Below are 16,960 nucleotides of genomic sequence, written 5' to 3'. Positions count from 1 at the left end.
CACCGGTGGATTTTCGTAGGTACGTAGCGCTTTGTGCATGTGCATCGTATACGTACAATGTACGTTGTGATATTGCACTTTCGAAGGTAGCTAGTTCACTCACTCAGTGGTTGAGAGACAAGCATCGAGTGAGAAAATGGCGAATGTAGACTGGGATGCAGCGATTCAGGAGCAAGAAAAGAAGGTGAAAACGATTAATGTTTATTTAGACTTCTTAACTGTTTAATTAAAAATTAAGATCTAATTTGAACTAAATAAATAAGCTTTGACTTGTCTGGATGAAACCGAGTCTGTCATTCTCATTGACTCAGTCATTGTGAACTGGTGAAATGCAAATGAGTGTGGACTGAGAATGAATGTTTAGACAGGGTGAGAGATGGACCATGTATGTACAGAAATGACATTACATGACTGATCAATTATGAATTTGCTGTGTAATGTTGGCAGGTAATTATTCGGGATTCTGAGCTGCCCTACTTTAAAGCCAAGGCCTAAAAAGGCTAAAATTAGAAATGCTAGATCTGAGAAAAATAGCCTGGAACTGGAAGCGGAAAGTCGTTACGCACTTGCGATAACTCAGAACGCCCTCAAAACACCTAAATTCAACCAACCTAAATTCAAGCAACCCTTACCCTAATCCTAGCATTGGTAGACTATTTAATTATGTTATTTGATCAGCTGAACTGGGTTTTCTTCATTGATCATTAAAATATCAAATTTTGGGCGAAATCCTGAGAATTATCCGTTGCGTTGGTAGACTATTTAATTATGTTATTTGATCGACCGAACTGGGTTTTCTTCATTGATCATTAAAATATCAAATTCATATGACCAGTGATTTGATGTTTGACAATACTCACTGACACTAAACTAGACTCGAGACTAGACAGTAGACTCAATTCAAGGTCTAGTAAAAAGTTTAGAAAACCCCATATCCATGAAAATGTAATAGGGGCCTAGAGAGTCTATGTAAAAAAAAAATTCTTCAATATTCATGTTACCATGGTTAGTTGGTTACTGATTACTTTATTTGTCATAAAACTGGCAGACTCGATCTTGAGACACTCTCAATTAACATTTAATGAAGCACTTTCTGTTTGAAATGTTCATGTTATACTTTACTTGTCTTATAGATTACTACAAAATGAAATATGGGGGATTTATTAATAATTTTGTTGTTGAAATGCTATTGTAAGGTGAACATACCAGTGCAATGTTTCATACACCTGTGTCAATAGATTGCTGAACTTGTCACAAACTTAATAATAGTTCTCTAATAATAATAGTTGTCTGTGTCCAGACAGATGTCAAATAGTAATTTGAAGTTTTTTTACAAGCGAACTTTCATAGATTATAATAATATTAAATATGTTAGAACATATTTAAGATGTTTGGCAATTGCTATTTCAGAGTATTTGATGCTTACTTTTTGGAAAATCCAATGGCAAAAATGACAGATTAATTTTTTATAAAATTAAGTGTCCTGACACACCCCCTCCCCCACCCCCTCAGTCTTATGACATAACCCTGTAAGTTGGGCCTTTGATCGGATCGGAAGATCGGAGCAACACCCTCGCACCTTTGATCGGTATCGGCAATTTTTTTTTTTTTTTTTTTTTTTTTTTTTTTTTTTTTTTTTAGTGCCAAGAATTTTCAAGTTTTTGGCCATCAAATGCCTTCAAAAATGCATAGCTGGGATTATTTTGTCATTTGAAGTTGTTGTAGACCATGTTTGTTGATATTTACCTGTACTCCGGTAGTGCCCTTTCATGACTTTGAAATTAATAATATTGGTCTAAGAAAAGAGGCACAACATGCGGGCCGCCATCTTGGATTATAATGCATGCCTACATTATAACCTTTTAAAATTTTCCCCTATATTATGTGGTGGAATTTCTGCTTTAAGCCCGACTGCTGAGAACACAGCATTCTTCCAGAATCTCGGGTAAAGGTAAAGGTAAATGTACAGAGTGAGTCAAAAAAAAGTTTACACCTAGAAAATTGCTAATTATAAAAAAAATCATTGATGAACATTAAACTGTTATATGTCTTATGAAAAAGTGTTTTATCCCAAATCATTTGGTACCATTTTTGTGTGGTATGTGTTCACGCTTGGATGAAAAGGAGACATTGTTTGCGAGAGTGCAAAAATCGACTCGCACCAAAGTTGCCTATGTGATGTTTGAATAAAACAATTTGGATTTGGGTATTAATTCGGTCTTTGCAGATCCAAATAACACCCCTAACAGAATTAATCATGCCACACATATCAAATATTGAATATCAAATATCAACAAACATTTGTGTGCATGTGTGTGGCTGTGTGTGACTTTGCCCTTTGCAAAAAACATATGCAATGCATTTCATTTGATACATTCGATCCATTCTCTCATTCCGCTAATCCCAACATAATACATACTGAAGGCATCACTTTGGCGCAAGTCGATTTTTGCACTCTCGCAAACAATGCTACTTGTTCATCCAAGCGTGAACACATACTACACAAAAATGGTACCAAATGATTTGGGATAAAACACTTTTCAATAAGATGTATAATAATTTACTGTTCATAGATGGTTTTAAAAATAATTAGCAATTTTCTAGGTGTAAACTTTTTTTGGACTCACACGGTAGTTGTGTACAATGTCAAAAACATCCTCAATATGTCACAAAATCAACATGCCTACAAAAACGATCTTATGGGAGACATAAGTTGGTCTAGTGGTCGCCGGTGACGTCCATGGTCAGCTCTTGGATTATGGTTTGAAACTCAGTCGCATCTTTCAGATGGTGACGTTAAAGGACGGTCCCTAGACGTAATAATCATATCTGATTGATACACATCTGTAAAAAATCCAATTACACAAGGGCCTACACCTGTAATATCTCCACATCAGTTGCCACTTAGCCATACTACATACTAGTATTGCTCTATTGATGTGTTTTTTTTAAATTGATCAGGTAAAGAACCTTGGTATTGGAGATGAAGCGCCCCCACCTGCCTATCCAGCGGCCCCCTCCCCAGCCGCTACCCCAGCTGCTACCCCAGCGGCCTCTCAGGCACAGAGTGCCACAGCTCCAGCCCCTGCCGCTGCTCCAGCTTCAGCTGCTGGTGGTGTAGAGAAGGAAGATGATGGTAAGTAATACCTGGGGGCTGTTTCACAAAGATCTCAAGTCCAACTTGACTCTAAGTTGGACGTAAAACATTATGGAGAGCCATTTGCAGCCTTAAAGCTACTATGTCCCATTTGCAGGCCCCCCCCCAAAAAAAAGGTTAAATCCCAACGGCATTTGAAAGATAATACTAATTTAGAACTTCCATAAAAAAACGGGGGCTTGAAAATGGTGTTAAGTGGGAAAATAACGACTATTGGTTGTTGAATCTTAAGAGCTATAGAGCCAATAAGTAATAGTCTTGATTTTCAGACCATTGTACCGAATGGTCGTACGTTTCATGCTGCGCAAAGATTCAATCAGTTTAATTTTGGCCATTACAAGAAGTGAGTTATTGATGTAGACAAATGCTCATGTACTCTTTACAGCTCAGTTTATGTATGTTATTACCAAAGAAGAAAAAAGCCAGTCAGTCACTCAATAGTGTCTGACAGTGAGGTCTACAGTAGCAAGTAAATAGGTTTCCTTGCATAACTTGAATATTAAGACACCGCTAACGTTTAAATTTCACAGATAGAACATACATGACCTATTCATAATATCTGCTAAGTTCTACAGAATTTAATGTGCAAAAGGGACATTGTATCTTTAAAATAAAATATATTAAAAAGCAAAAATTCCAGTATTTTATATTTTTTGTAAATTCCATATCGAGACCATGAAATTTACTTGATAATTGAAAATATGAATGATTTGAATCAACATTTTATGCCTTTTAAAATAACTTTAACAAATATTTTCATAGATGCTAACAGCTTTCCATAAATGTTAAGTCTAATTTAGAGATAAGTTTAACTTAGGATCTTTGTGAAACACTCCCATGCTTTCAAGGCACTGCTCCAGCGAGGCAGTGAAAATTGCTCTAGTGCTTTATTTTATCCAAGATATAGGTTAAGGGTTGTGATTGGGATTTAACTGAGGTGCAGGCTTCAATTTAGGATTAGGAGTAGTGTTTGGTCTAGGGTTGAAGGTTGGAGTTAAGTTCATGAAGAAAAGTTACTTCAGAGCAATTTCCTGCTATCATAAAGTTAAAAAGTCAAATTCAGGCAAACGCTTAATACCAGTAGATCGTAGTGAACCAATATTTCTATGCATCTAGATGTATGCAAAGGCAGTGCAATGTGGGGGGGGGGGGGGCTTCAATAAAGTTTCAAGACTGCAGTCACTGATTTTTGTCAAGCTTACATACTTTGCTCTATATGGTTTGACCTAATTCGGTTTTTTGGACCATCCAGTAACTCATTAATGAACACATTTCACCCATGATAAACTTTGAAACCAATTTTGTCTGTTCTCTTCCTGTAAGGGATTTCTTTCATTACATGTATTGTAACTTTTATAACAATACTCTAGGTAGCCACATTCATTATAGAAATGCTCACATATATTTCAGAAAAGTAGGCCTACATTGCATATTTTGGTAAAAGATAATAAAATCAATATTTTTTCGAAAAATCTTTTCTTAATGGATCTGTCTTGAGTTGACATGATTTCATCTATTGTACATGTATGTCTTGCTTGGGGGAAGAAATTTTTTCTGACGAGTTTGAAAGTGGTTTGGGTTCCAAATTGTATACTATTTCAATCATATCTGTATATCTGTCAAGCTCTTAAGGACACTGACAATGTATCAAGCACTAAACCAAGAACGTTGTTATTGTTATTATCTTGCTATTTCTTTTTCTTAGCTAAGGAAGCTGCTGATGCATCTCTTCTCAACAAAGCTCTTCATTCCCGTCTCATCCAACACACATCAACCTCACAGCTAGAGGTCCAACAGAAGGACCCCAACTCACCCCTTCACTCCGTCAAATCTTTTGAAGAACTTCGCCTGTAAGTATTTTCCTGAATCATCAATTATGTATGAGGTACATGACTACATGTACATTAATTTGGAAAGTTAAATAACATAAATAATTGTCGACTTGGAGCTGAAGGAATACTGTGGTGTTTTAAATAAATGAGATATGGTTATAAAATTTCACATTTGGCGTAAGGTTCTCTCTCAAAAGATTAAAGTTTGTTAAGGTTGTCCATGTAGCTTGGATATGGCTGACATGTTATCTTTCACCCTTTCTCTGCAATAGGGAATGTTCTTATTAGATAGTTACCATGTAGGGGTGTCCTGTTGTAGTGGATAAGTTACTGTACTGTGCACCACCAATTAAGATGACTGATGGTTTTTAGCATTAAATTAATGAATATTTGGCATTATTTGACCCAGGTGAAGTAAAAGATAAATATATACCCAGAATAAGATAATACCTTCAATTCTTTACCACCTTATTTTAGCAACTAATGCCAGTTTATTTCAGAGATATATCAAGGCATTGCCAAGTATGTGATACAGTCAAACCTGCTTTAGTGACCACCTGTCTACAAAGGCCATATTTGTCGTTTCCCTTGAAAATGGTTTCTCATTGAATCATGTACTAAAGGAACCTGTCTACAAAGACCACCTGTCTACAAAGGCCACTTTTTGTGTTTCCCTTGGGCGGTCACTATAGACAGGTTTGACTGTATATGCTATACACAATGTTCATTTGATTGTACTGGTTTATAATCTTTTGTTTGTTTGTTGGTTTACACCCTCAGGAAGCAAGCACTTCTAAAAGGAGTGTATGAGATGGGGTTCAATGCACCTTCTAAGATTCAGGAGACGGCACTGCCTCTTCTTATGGCTGACCCGTGAGTACATCCACTAGGTTCTTGTAGAGGCGTTGGTATACATTAAAAGGGGGTGTAGCATGGCAAATACTGGTTAATGCCATCTACGACTTCTTTTGGACAACTTCACGTAAACAAATGACTTGATTTAATAATGGTCAGCGCGCGCCAGCGCTCGCGAAACAGACCTAAGTTCTCCTCACGCTTTAGTTTCGCGTATGTTACACTCACATTACTACTGCCGTAGCGGCTTTCGTAGTCGTATCATACCCGATTGGCCCTTTTGTCTTTTTTTCCTTGAAAATTTTGTAAAAATCTTGAGATAAATATAAACCAAGCCAGGGGTATCTTTAAAGAGCTACAACTTCTTACATTATTTCTTTATTTTTCATTTTAGTATACCTTGGACCATATACATATATTAACTCTCACATCTTTTCTTTTTTATTCCACAGGCCCAAGAACATGATAGCACAATCTCAGAGTGGTACAGGAAAGACAGCAGCTTTTGTATTAACCATGCTGAGTAGAGTAGATAACAACCATTACCCACAGGTACATGTACATACACATCCTTTCCTTTGCCATCTTTTTTGTTAGCGCTTCTGGTTAAGTATGTCTTCGATATACAATGTTGATTGATGTAAGGCTGCTGGGAGCAAGTGGTATGTCCAAACAAAAGATCTTTGTCTTAATGTTAGAGATTGCATCATTGATAATAAAGATATGTGTTTTAAATTTCAAACAGTGCAGTACCTGTACAGTGCAGTACCTGGTTCTTTTTCTTAAAGGCTGATTTATTTTTGTTTTGTTTTTCAAACCCTTAGGCCCTTTGTCTAGCACCAACCTATGAACTAGCAATTCAAATAGGAAAAGTAGTGGAGGAGATGGGGAAAAACCTTCCTGATATCAACGTGAGGTACGCAGTCAGAGGACAAAGAGGTAAGACTTGTTCATTCACATGTATCTTCTTAAATGGTGTTAAACTCGTTTTTGTTTGTTCGGAAGATGAGGGCAAGATCAAGAATTTTAATGTAGAGGTGTTGTGGTGTAGTGTATAAGTCTCGTGACTGTGAATCACAAGGTATGGGGTTCGAATCCCTGCTGCAGCATTGACGGCCTATGGCAATACATTGTATTTTCCATCACATACTGTACACTTGCTCCGTTTACCGTTTATTGCTTACTTCAGTCCTTCTTCTTTCACATGGTTTCAGTAGAACTATGTTATTTTATGCTATTTAATTCAGATTTCTTTTTAATTCATGTTTCCATGATTATGTTGCAATAAGCTATATTTCTCGTATTTATGCTGGTTCATTCTTCAAATTCAATATATCATGTTATGCTATGTTATATATTACATCATGTGTATTTAATTTTGTTTGTAAACTTTTATAATTTGGCTAAAGGCTGCAATGACAGTTTTATTTGAAATAAACCATTTTAAATTTAATTGAATCGAATTAAATTGTTCTACCTTTGCCACACTTGACCCAGGTTTAGTTAATGGGTAGGTTTAACTCCTTGAATGTAGTGAGCGCTACGGTGGTCAGAGCTAAAGGTGCGGGTAATAATACCCAAAGTCCTTTGGAAGCACATATAGTATAATGTGATATGCCCTGAACAAGAACAGCATATTTTTTATTAAATATTCATGTCTTGTAAATGAATGATATTTATCCTGCCTTTTTGGTATGAACCATATTACCATGTTTCATGAGACAATCTCTTTCAAAAATAAAAATAAAGGCATTAAAGTAATGTTCCTATTTGCGTTTCGATACTCGATTTTAAAGTTTGTTGACTCTACTTGTATGTGGGGATGTAGATTGTAAGACAAAGGATAATATATTCATGTTACTATTCATTTAGAAAAGAAACATCATTTTTTTTCATCAATATCAACAAGTTTTGACTTGCCTATTTTGGAGGTTAGTAGTGCAGAATAATAGATTTCCTTGCCCTTGTGAGATTTTGAAGAGGGAGCCCACATTTCTTTAGAATCTTGAGGTCCAAAATGTCCTAACAATTTCCCTCTTGATAGGTTTTCATGATTCTAAGAACTTTGTCGTATTTATTTAAATTTCCAGTTCAACGAGGAGAGAAGGTAAACCAGCAGATCATCATAGGAACTCCAGGAACGACGCTCGACTGGTGTTTAAAGCTCCGCAGCATAGACCTGTCAAGGATGAAAGTATTCTGTCTAGATGAAGCTGATGTTATGATAGCAACGCAGGGCCATCAAGACCAAAGTATCCGCATTCAAAAGTAAGATATGGGAAATGATTAACATCTGACATTTGACATATCTGGAGAGGAGCTAGATTTCAATTGGTGGTCATATCGTTACACATTCCTTTAAAGTAGAATTCTCAAAAATTGATGATACACCCTTGACTCCTATTCCCATTACATTAATCTTAAAGCCTGTCTGCACTTGCTTGGTCAGGAGAGATTAGACCTCCCTGCAAGGTCACTGACAGGCTGTTATCTCATCAAATCAGCTCTCGATTAACACAAGAAAAAGGGGATCATGGGGGCCCAACGGTCACTGCTTGGGCATTGGTTGCTATATAGAGGGCGTAAGTAGCTATAAGTAGTGCAGTGGGGCTTTAAAAGGTTGACCTGGACATGTACTGCAATATATGTTTGAATATCATTTTTTTTGCGCCGTGAGTTTCCGTGACTATATCGCCTAGAGTCTTGCATATGCTTGGTAACCGATTTATGCAATTTAACCTACGGATATCGCGCAGATCAAATCACTACACGGCCAAAATGGACTCCTCCCCATTATTACCAAAATTAAAAAAACACTGCGGTTTTGCTGGATCATATGTGAACAAGCCTTGACTCTTCAACGTCAAAAGTTATGTATTATTTCTGCCCCTGTCAGGAAACTTCCAAGCGCTTGTCAAATGATGCTGTTCTCCGCCACGTACGACAACACCGTCATGAAGTTTGCAACGACGGTGGTCCCTGATCCAGTGGTCATACGCCTCCGTCGGGAGGAAGAAAGTCTTTCCAACATCAAACAGTACTACGTCCTATGCTCCAACAAGGAGGAGAAGGCTGAATCACTCTCTAACATCTACGGTACCATAACAATCGGTCAAGCAATGATATTCTGTCAGGTAAGATATGTTTGAAAATTTTAGGCTTATGCTATGGTCACAAAGGTTTGTACGAACGATAATTTTGTACAAATCTCCGTTTTTCCATGGTCTTCTTGAATTTCCATTGTCTGATAATCATTCGTACAGTGTTCATAGCAGTTCGTGATGGCATTTGTGGCCAAGGCATTTATACAATGAAACCTGTCTATAAAGACCACCCAAGAGAGACAAGAAAACTGGTCTCTATGGGCAGGTGGTCTTTATGCACAGGTTCCTGTGTTACATGTTTCAATTAGAAACCATTATAGAGGGAAACATAAAATGTGGTCTTTGTAGACAGGTGGTCCCTATAGCAGGTTTGACTGTATGAAGAATAAAAGTCTTGTGGCATAATTGAATGGGCAATCATGAAGGTGATGGGGTCACAAACCTGACTTAGAATTAATAATAATAATAATGTACAGGTATTTATATAAAGCCCCAGTCCCATATAAAGCCGGACCAGCACGGACGAGCATGGACCACTCCGGACCATCCCGCACCATGGTCTGGGGTGATCCGGGATGGTCCGGGATGTTTTGTTCAAAAAAATCGCAACCGCCGACCGTCTCCCCGGACCCAACACGGTACCACTACTAGGGACACTGATTTTCCGTTTCAAAAAATGGCCTTTTCCGTTTCAGAAAATCTTGAATTCCGTTTCAGATGGGCTGAAAAACAGAAATTCCGTTTTGCCATAGACTTTGTACACATGAAAAAACTAAAATTCCGTTTACATAAGATTTTCATTAAAACATGAACTTGCAGGGTACAAATGTACTATTAAAGCCGCCACCTTTGACAAGCCACTGATAACCACTCAAAAACATACGGACGGGACTGGATAAACTTGATGCAAAATACTAGTGAAAATATAGACCCCTACGGGCCGTACAGTCTAGGCTAGACCTACGAAAAATTATCAAATGTTTAGAAATTACCAACTTCAAATTCGAACTTAGACAAGCAGACTAAAGTCAGCGGAATGTGTCAGAACACGACATATTCCGGACGGAAAGGACGAGTACCGACGTCAACGAAAACATTTCAGTCTGGGCTGTCATGTCCGCGATCGATTGATTTTAGGCGCACATGCCAGCCCCTTTTTCGAACTGTACATCAGCGTGTGTACAATCTCGCCGCACGTAGCGCCCGCTGCTGGCGTGTGTGTGCCTAGTATTACGTCTGCGTAATACTAGGCGCCTAGCTGGCATAATAGGATCGTTTCGCTGCTATTTGTACCGTGTATGTATTATGTCACGATCTCTATTGGTACAGCAAAACAAAATGGCAGCGCCCGGTCTCCTAAGAATCTGACGAATATCGCTAAATATTCGGAATTATTAACCATGATTTGAGGCCCAATATTTTTTCACTGCATAACGAGTCACAAAAATAGTGTAAGTTTTACGATTTTCTTCTTGAAAAATGAAAAATTTTGAGGTAAAAGGGGTTTTCCGCGATTTTCCGTTCGAAATTGCATTTTCCGTTTCAAGTGGTCAATTCCGTGAATTCCGTCCGTTTTCCATGATCGCGGAAAATCAGTGTCCCTACACTACAGACCGCCCCGGACCGTCCGGGCATAGCCCCAGCAGCAGTACAGATCATTCCAGACCCAGCACGGAGCCGCCACGGACCGTCCCGGACCACCCCGGTGCCAACACGGATCATCCCGGAACGCTCCGGTGCCAACACGTGTCACCACCGTGCTGGGTTCGGGATCATCCGTAGGGGCGCCGGGGTGATCCGGGGTCAATAACTCACTCCCGGACTGCCACGGATCAACACGGACCGCCCCGGCGCCACTACGGATGATCCCGGACCCAGCACGGTGGCTACACGGATCACCCCGGATCAAACTATTGTCCCGGACCGTCCCGGACCACCCTGGCAGTTTTTGACCGTCAAAAACATCCGGGGTCGACTCCCGGACCGCCCAGGACCATCCAGGACCATCCAGGACCACCCCGGTGCCAACACGGTGTCGACACGGACCGAATCCCGGATCACCCCGGATGGGGTCCGGGATGGTCCGGGACGGTCCGGGACGTATATGGGACTGTAGCTTTACATATCTTTACTTACAAACAAGCATTTATGCTTTCTTAGCAGTCAGGTAAAATAACCACCACTACATATCATAACTTGCAGAGTTTCTTTCCAAAGCTATGTGCATAAACAGTACCTTACTTTATATTTAATGATGAATATCATTGCATCTATTGGTTCTGTGCAGACGAAGAGAAATGCTAACTGGCTTGCGGAGAGGATGACACGAGAGGGACATGCGGTGGCGCTGTTGAGCGGTGATCTCACGGTGGAACAGAGAGTGGCTGTTCTGGAGCGGTATAGAGCAGGAAAAGAGAAGATCTTAATCACGACCAATGTCATGGCTAGAGGTAAGGATAGGAGAAGGAATGTTTGAACCCTTTGGCCCGAATTCACAAAGGAGGTTTGTCGACAAACCTTGGTTTTTGTACGTCATATGACGCGTTGTACGCGTTTTTTACAAACCTGGTTTGTAAAGAACAAAAGGAGGTTTGAGCTCAAACCTTGGTCTGAGGTCAAACCTTGCTTTGTGAATTCGGGCCTTTGAGTGCCCCTAAAGGTATCAAAATGTAGCAAAACCAATATTTCATGAAACCATTTTAAGTCCTTGTCTACTGGATCAATGAGGGCCTCGTATCTATTCAGCATATGAGAATGACATAATTCAGTGGTCAAGGATTCATCATTGCTCATGTTTTACTTGTTCATCATAGTTCCATTATCTGGGGGATGTTTCACAAAGACTAAGATCGACTTAAGTTGGACTTGAACTATGGCAGGCCATTCGTGCCACTGGTTGCTCTCACCATTGGTCTCTCAAGGGCAGGCAGGCCGTCACAAATCTACAGAACTTATATTTTGTATAGTTCATTGTTGATGAAAAAAAAGTTACTTACATTGTAAACTATTTGTACATCCCTTGAGAAACCAATGCCAGGAATGGTTAGAGGCCTGCCATAGTTCGAGTCCAACTTAAATTATCTTGGTCTTTGTGAAACACTCCCCTGGTGAACAACATTTCAGGAAGATCAAAGAAGAAGTTACAGAATTTTTTCATTGAGAGTGGTATATTACCAACTATGCATTTTTTGTTGTATGAATGTATTTATATATCTGCGATATGTTTTTTAATGTGTTTGTCAAACGGCAAGAAATCACCATGGCAATTTAATAACAGAGTAAGCATTGACTGAAATGAAGATAGATAGAATTGAAGAATGCTCATATAGTTTGAAATTTTCTGGCTGATGTATTAAGCATAACAATTATTGTCAATAATGTAAATTCAGAGAAAATATCTATATAATGAGAATGCTAAAGTGATATATGTTTATTTTCTCTATATACTTGTTTTATGTTGTATGTATCATGTCACATGTACATTTTATATAGTTTTCTCTGTGAATAATGCATGTAAATGCAACAAATTTACTTTTGGACCAACAAATTTGAATTTGAAATAGGAGAATTAGATACCATATTTGTCTTCTTCATTATTGTCACACCTCTTCTGCTCCTACTCTTGACAGGTATTGACATCGAGCAGGTCACTGTGGTGGTGAACTTTGACCTTCCAGTGGACATGAACGGGCAGGCTGACTGTGAGACATACCTGCATCGGATCGGACGAACAGGACGCTTCGGCAAGTCAGGTCTAGCAATTAACTTTGTAGACGGACCCAGGAGTATGGATATTATGAAGATCATCGAGAATCACTTTGGTAAGAATGGTCTCTTTTTTTTTGCAAGGATTATTCATTTTTTGAGGCTCCATATTACATAAAAGAGGTGTCGAGGTCCAGGAGATACATCACCAGACTGTGGATCTCATGGTTTACGGTTCAAGTCCAACCGCGGTAGTAATATCCTGTGGCAAAACATTAACCTACATTTGCCACTCTCGACCCAGGTGAGGTAAATGGGTACCTGGCAGGAATCCTTGTAATGCTAGAGTGCAATAATGGCAGCCATGCTCAAGGGAGGGTAATAATTGTGGAGGTCCAAGAGAGGCAAGTCTGAAAAACATGAGCGCTTTACAAGAACCCACAATCATTATTATTATTATTATTACTATGTTTATGCTACAAATTTGATCAAGCCCAGAATGTGTTGTACACGAACAGTGCTTTTGCGAGCATGAGTCTTTGGCAGATTTTACGAGTGGTTAAGATTCCCGAAAGTTTCATGCTGCAATGTAATTGAATCACAACTGACATAGTAACTAAATTTTTGCGAGAGGGAAAACTTTTCTTTCTAAGAAGAGAGCTGGTCTACAAGTTGTGAAAGAAGTTTCTATTGTTACATATTATTAACTCTTGTAATGAATGAATGAATAACTCTTGTAATGAATACAGCTCAGAGCCACATGGCTAATCCCCATTGTGCCAAGCCACAAATCCCCCAGTGCCAAGTTTAATTTGAGATAATCTGATAATCTGATGGTGCGATCTAAAGCGTGGGAAGCACTCAGCACAGTACAATGGGCATGAACAATAACTGCTATGAGGAATGCAAGCAAACATGCATGATGCACCGGAGCGGTAGCTCGCTCGTATGAATAAAGCAGACAATCAATAGCGCGCTTGCGTGTACAAAGCACTTTAGTGGTAGCGTGCATGCACCCTTATGGTAGGATATGAGTTAAAGACTCATGGTAGTGTGCTCTCGCTCTCATGGGCAATTTGACACCATTCGGGTGTTTACCCGATAACAAGTGTTGTCAATCACAAGGATTAGCCTTCAGGTTTATGGCCAACAGACCTTATCTAATGCTCTGCATATTCCACCCATTCCCCGTATGGTAAACTCCTTTTCTTACATTTCCCTCACCGAAAGACTTTCCTAGAGACTAGGGAGTATTTCTTGATAGGACCACTGGTTTGCTGTGTGCAAGACTTGTACACCCATTAACCCTATTTTAACTGGGCTATTTCAGACCAGGTTTTTACTGGGGGGGGGGGGGGGGGGTCAATTTGACCCCCCCCCCCCCCCTAAGATCTCGGCCGTTTCACCACCGATCGCCGCGAAAATTTGCATGCATGTCAAGTGAAGTGTATAGAATACTATGGTAATTTCAAATTTTTGAAAAATTCACTCATTTGCATATTTATGGTAATTTATGCAAATAAGGTCATAAAATTCACATTTCGGCCCATAAATCATAGATTATTCATATTTAAGTATTCTTTTTAACTACATTTATTTATTAGACCATTTGGAATAATAATACAACACAAAAAATTGGAAGAGCCAGGTTATTCCTTATGTTATCTCTTGTTTTTATAATTTCTTATGTAGTTCATTGTTTTTTAAACTTATGTATTTTATTGTTTTTGTTGTTTTATTTCATTTTATAACTACAATTCAACTATTTTGACCCCAAAACAAACATCTAAACTTTAAACAAGACTGAATAACCAATGTTTTATCTATTTTTAGGAAAAATGACTTTTACATATGTTTTGTACACAAATCACGAAAATGAGCGATTTTCGGGCTGACATGCAGAGACAAAAGGTCATGCGACCTTGTAACCGTAGATCCGATTTTCAAAAAAATTGTTTTAAAAGATGCGTAAGACTCGAAAGTAAAAAGTCATGAGAGGAAAATTTTATATCTGCCGCGGTTTCGGAGTAGTCGCGAAATTTCTACAGGGGGGGGGGTCAAATTGACCCCCCCCCCCAGTTAACGTAGGGTTAATGGTATTCCGACAAGGTCTGAAGTTCGCGAATTATGCCCTTCTGCACATGGAAACTGATAACCCTCCCTTTAAAATAGAGCATCGTAATATCGATAAGCCCATGAAGGATTGATTTATTGTTCACATTTTGCAACTTATGTACATTTGTATATGAAGGGAAAAAAAGGACTTTTGTGTACGATACATATTGGATTTTTTTTGTTTCTCCAATGTTACCATCATTTTAAACTTATGAATTTGGTGTCAAAAGATGAGTTATGACGTTTTAAAGTAAAAAAAGACATTTGGCAGAATAATTTCAAATTTTCAAATTCTTTATTGAAAATATTGTTGTAAACCTGAAACTTTATTTCGCACCAAGAACTTTCGTAAATTGTTTGAGACTTTGCAAATCTAAAAAATGTAGTGATGTGTCAAAACTGTCAATTGTCATTCAATTAGACTTTTGCAAAATTATACCACTTGGGAAATTTGCGAACATTTCGTGCACAGGAAGTTTCTGGTTGTACAGAACTTGACCTGAGTTCATCATACATGTATGTAGGGCCATAGGGCCTATTCTTGTTCATATCTTTGTTTTTCTTTCTTTCTACTCCAGGACGCCAGATTGAAAGGTTGTACACGGACGATGCAGAGGAGATTGAGAAGATTGTTTGATCGCTGCATTCAATCATCAAATCATCCATCATCGTTTTCATAAGGACACCACAAAAAGTGACATTTTTTTTTATCCAGCTGCTGTCCCAAAAGGCTCATGACATCTATTTCGCGATTAACGAGCTTCAAGCATAACCAAGGAAAGAATTGTATTATGCAGGTATGGAGATAAGGAGAAGTTTGCGGCTTTCCCTCCAAAGATAAGTTTGTTTGAGAACTTTTGAATGGCTACAAATGTCAACGCAGTTAGTATTCCTTTAAAATAAAAATCCTGATATTCCTGGTGAGCTATTGTGAGTTTACCAAGGAAGCCTTCTTTTGAGGGAGTTCCTAATGTGCCAGTATCCCAAAATAGAATACATTCGTGAAGGTGTTAGTATATCAACACAGGGTATTTTGGGAGCAGGCTGTTTGGACTATTACAAAGGTACCAAATATGGATAAAGTTAAACTAATGCTCAAATATACAATTTATCATTTGTTTTATAAAATGTTGATAGTGATCATTGTCGGTCATTTGATAAATCACCATTTATGAATCGTCTACATCCATTGTTGACTGAAGAAATTGCTTTTTTAAAAGGATTTGTTAGAAAATGCTAATGATCAGTCATTAGGACTGCTAATATGAACATTCATTAAAAAATGGTAGTGACCAGTCTTCAGAAGATGCTAATGACTAGTTATGTATTAGGAAATATAAATTTCTGGTCATGTGTCCATGCTCAAGCAATCGTTTGATGAGGATCAACATCAGCATTTTGAAATGTGAAATGATAAGACGCTTGAAAGAGGAGTGTAGTATGGAGGCCTGGACGCTGCCTGTCTTCATTCAATTAGACGCTTCCATTTCTTGTTTTAGCCTCATGATTATTTAAACCTCATGTAACTCCTACATTGTCTCTGTATTCTGTAAGAAGTTTGAATGCATATCACTGAACATTGCCATTAAGATTGAAGATAATTTTGTATTATTTTCTGCTCAAGCCTAAAACAGTGATTTCATTTTGTAAAATCGATAAAACTGAAATTCTAAGTTGAAAAGAGTGATATGTAGAAGTGTTATGAATCAAAGGTGACGCAAAGAGATTTAGAATGTATGGTCTTTTTAAAGAATGTGAATACCAAACTTGATGAACAAAAATTTATAAAAAACTAGTACAAGTATTATGTAAAAGTGGTAAACCCAGAAAGTAAGCTTTTCTTGGTTTGTTTTTGTCTACAGAATATAGGTTGTAATGTCAACTTTCTATTAGTTACTGCCCTAAAAGATGCTATTTGCCTGTAAACAATACATGATGAAAATCAGTCCAAAAGTGATTGAAAGTGCGATTTATGGGTGGTGACATTAGAATGGAATTAGTTCCACACTATTCCTGTAATGACAGTGACCTCCTTGACATTCAGGTTATTTTGTGCTGTTGTACTTACAGATTTTTGTTTTGTTTTGGGGGAATGAACATTCAATATCCCATACCATAATTTCAATTTTTTTCTCTAAACTTCTGGTAATGTTGAAATATTCCCAGGGCAAATAAGCAACACTTCATTTGTT

At 38.2% G+C, this 16,960-nt stretch overlaps 1 protein-coding gene across 1 annotated transcript; it reads left to right on the top strand.

The window, feature by feature from the left end:
• On the top strand, window positions 1–15,896 carry LOC589338 (ATP-dependent RNA helicase DDX19A). Its single transcript, XM_030986532.1, has 11 exons — window positions 1–184; window positions 2,962–3,136; window positions 4,863–5,007; window positions 5,770–5,862; window positions 6,297–6,396; window positions 6,669–6,783; window positions 7,935–8,112; window positions 8,741–8,978; window positions 11,236–11,398; window positions 12,578–12,769; window positions 15,347–15,896. Exons 1-11 carry the CDS (start codon window positions 137–139, stop codon window positions 15,403–15,405), a joined length of 1,506 nt encoding a protein of 501 aa, XP_030842392.1. The 5' UTR covers window positions 1–136; the 3' UTR covers window positions 15,406–15,896.
• The last annotated feature ends 1,064 nt before the right edge of the window (window positions 15,897–16,960 follow it).

Source organism: Strongylocentrotus purpuratus, unplaced genomic scaffold (genome assembly GCF_000002235.5).
Source record: "Strongylocentrotus purpuratus isolate Spur 01 unplaced genomic scaffold, Spur_5.0 spur5_scaffold_16, whole genome shotgun sequence".
Classification (NCBI taxonomy): Eukaryota; Metazoa; Echinodermata; class Echinoidea; order Camarodonta; family Strongylocentrotidae; genus Strongylocentrotus; species Strongylocentrotus purpuratus.
This window is presented reverse-complemented; position numbering and strand designations above follow the sequence as displayed.

Bases quoted from the DNA above. Each gene is read 5' to 3' on its own strand.
- LOC589338 (XM_030986532.1), top strand. From the start codon at position 137: ATGGCGAATGTAGACTGGGATGCAGCGATTCAGGAGCAAGAAAAGAAG. The intron at 6,397-6,668 runs GTACATGTACAT...TCAAACCCTTAG, and splicing joins ATAACAACCATTACCCACAG to GCCCTTTGTCTAGCACCAAC. The intron at 6,784-7,934 runs GTAAGACTTGTT...TTAAATTTCCAG, and splicing joins CGCAGTCAGAGGACAAAGAG to TTCAACGAGGAGAGAAGGTA.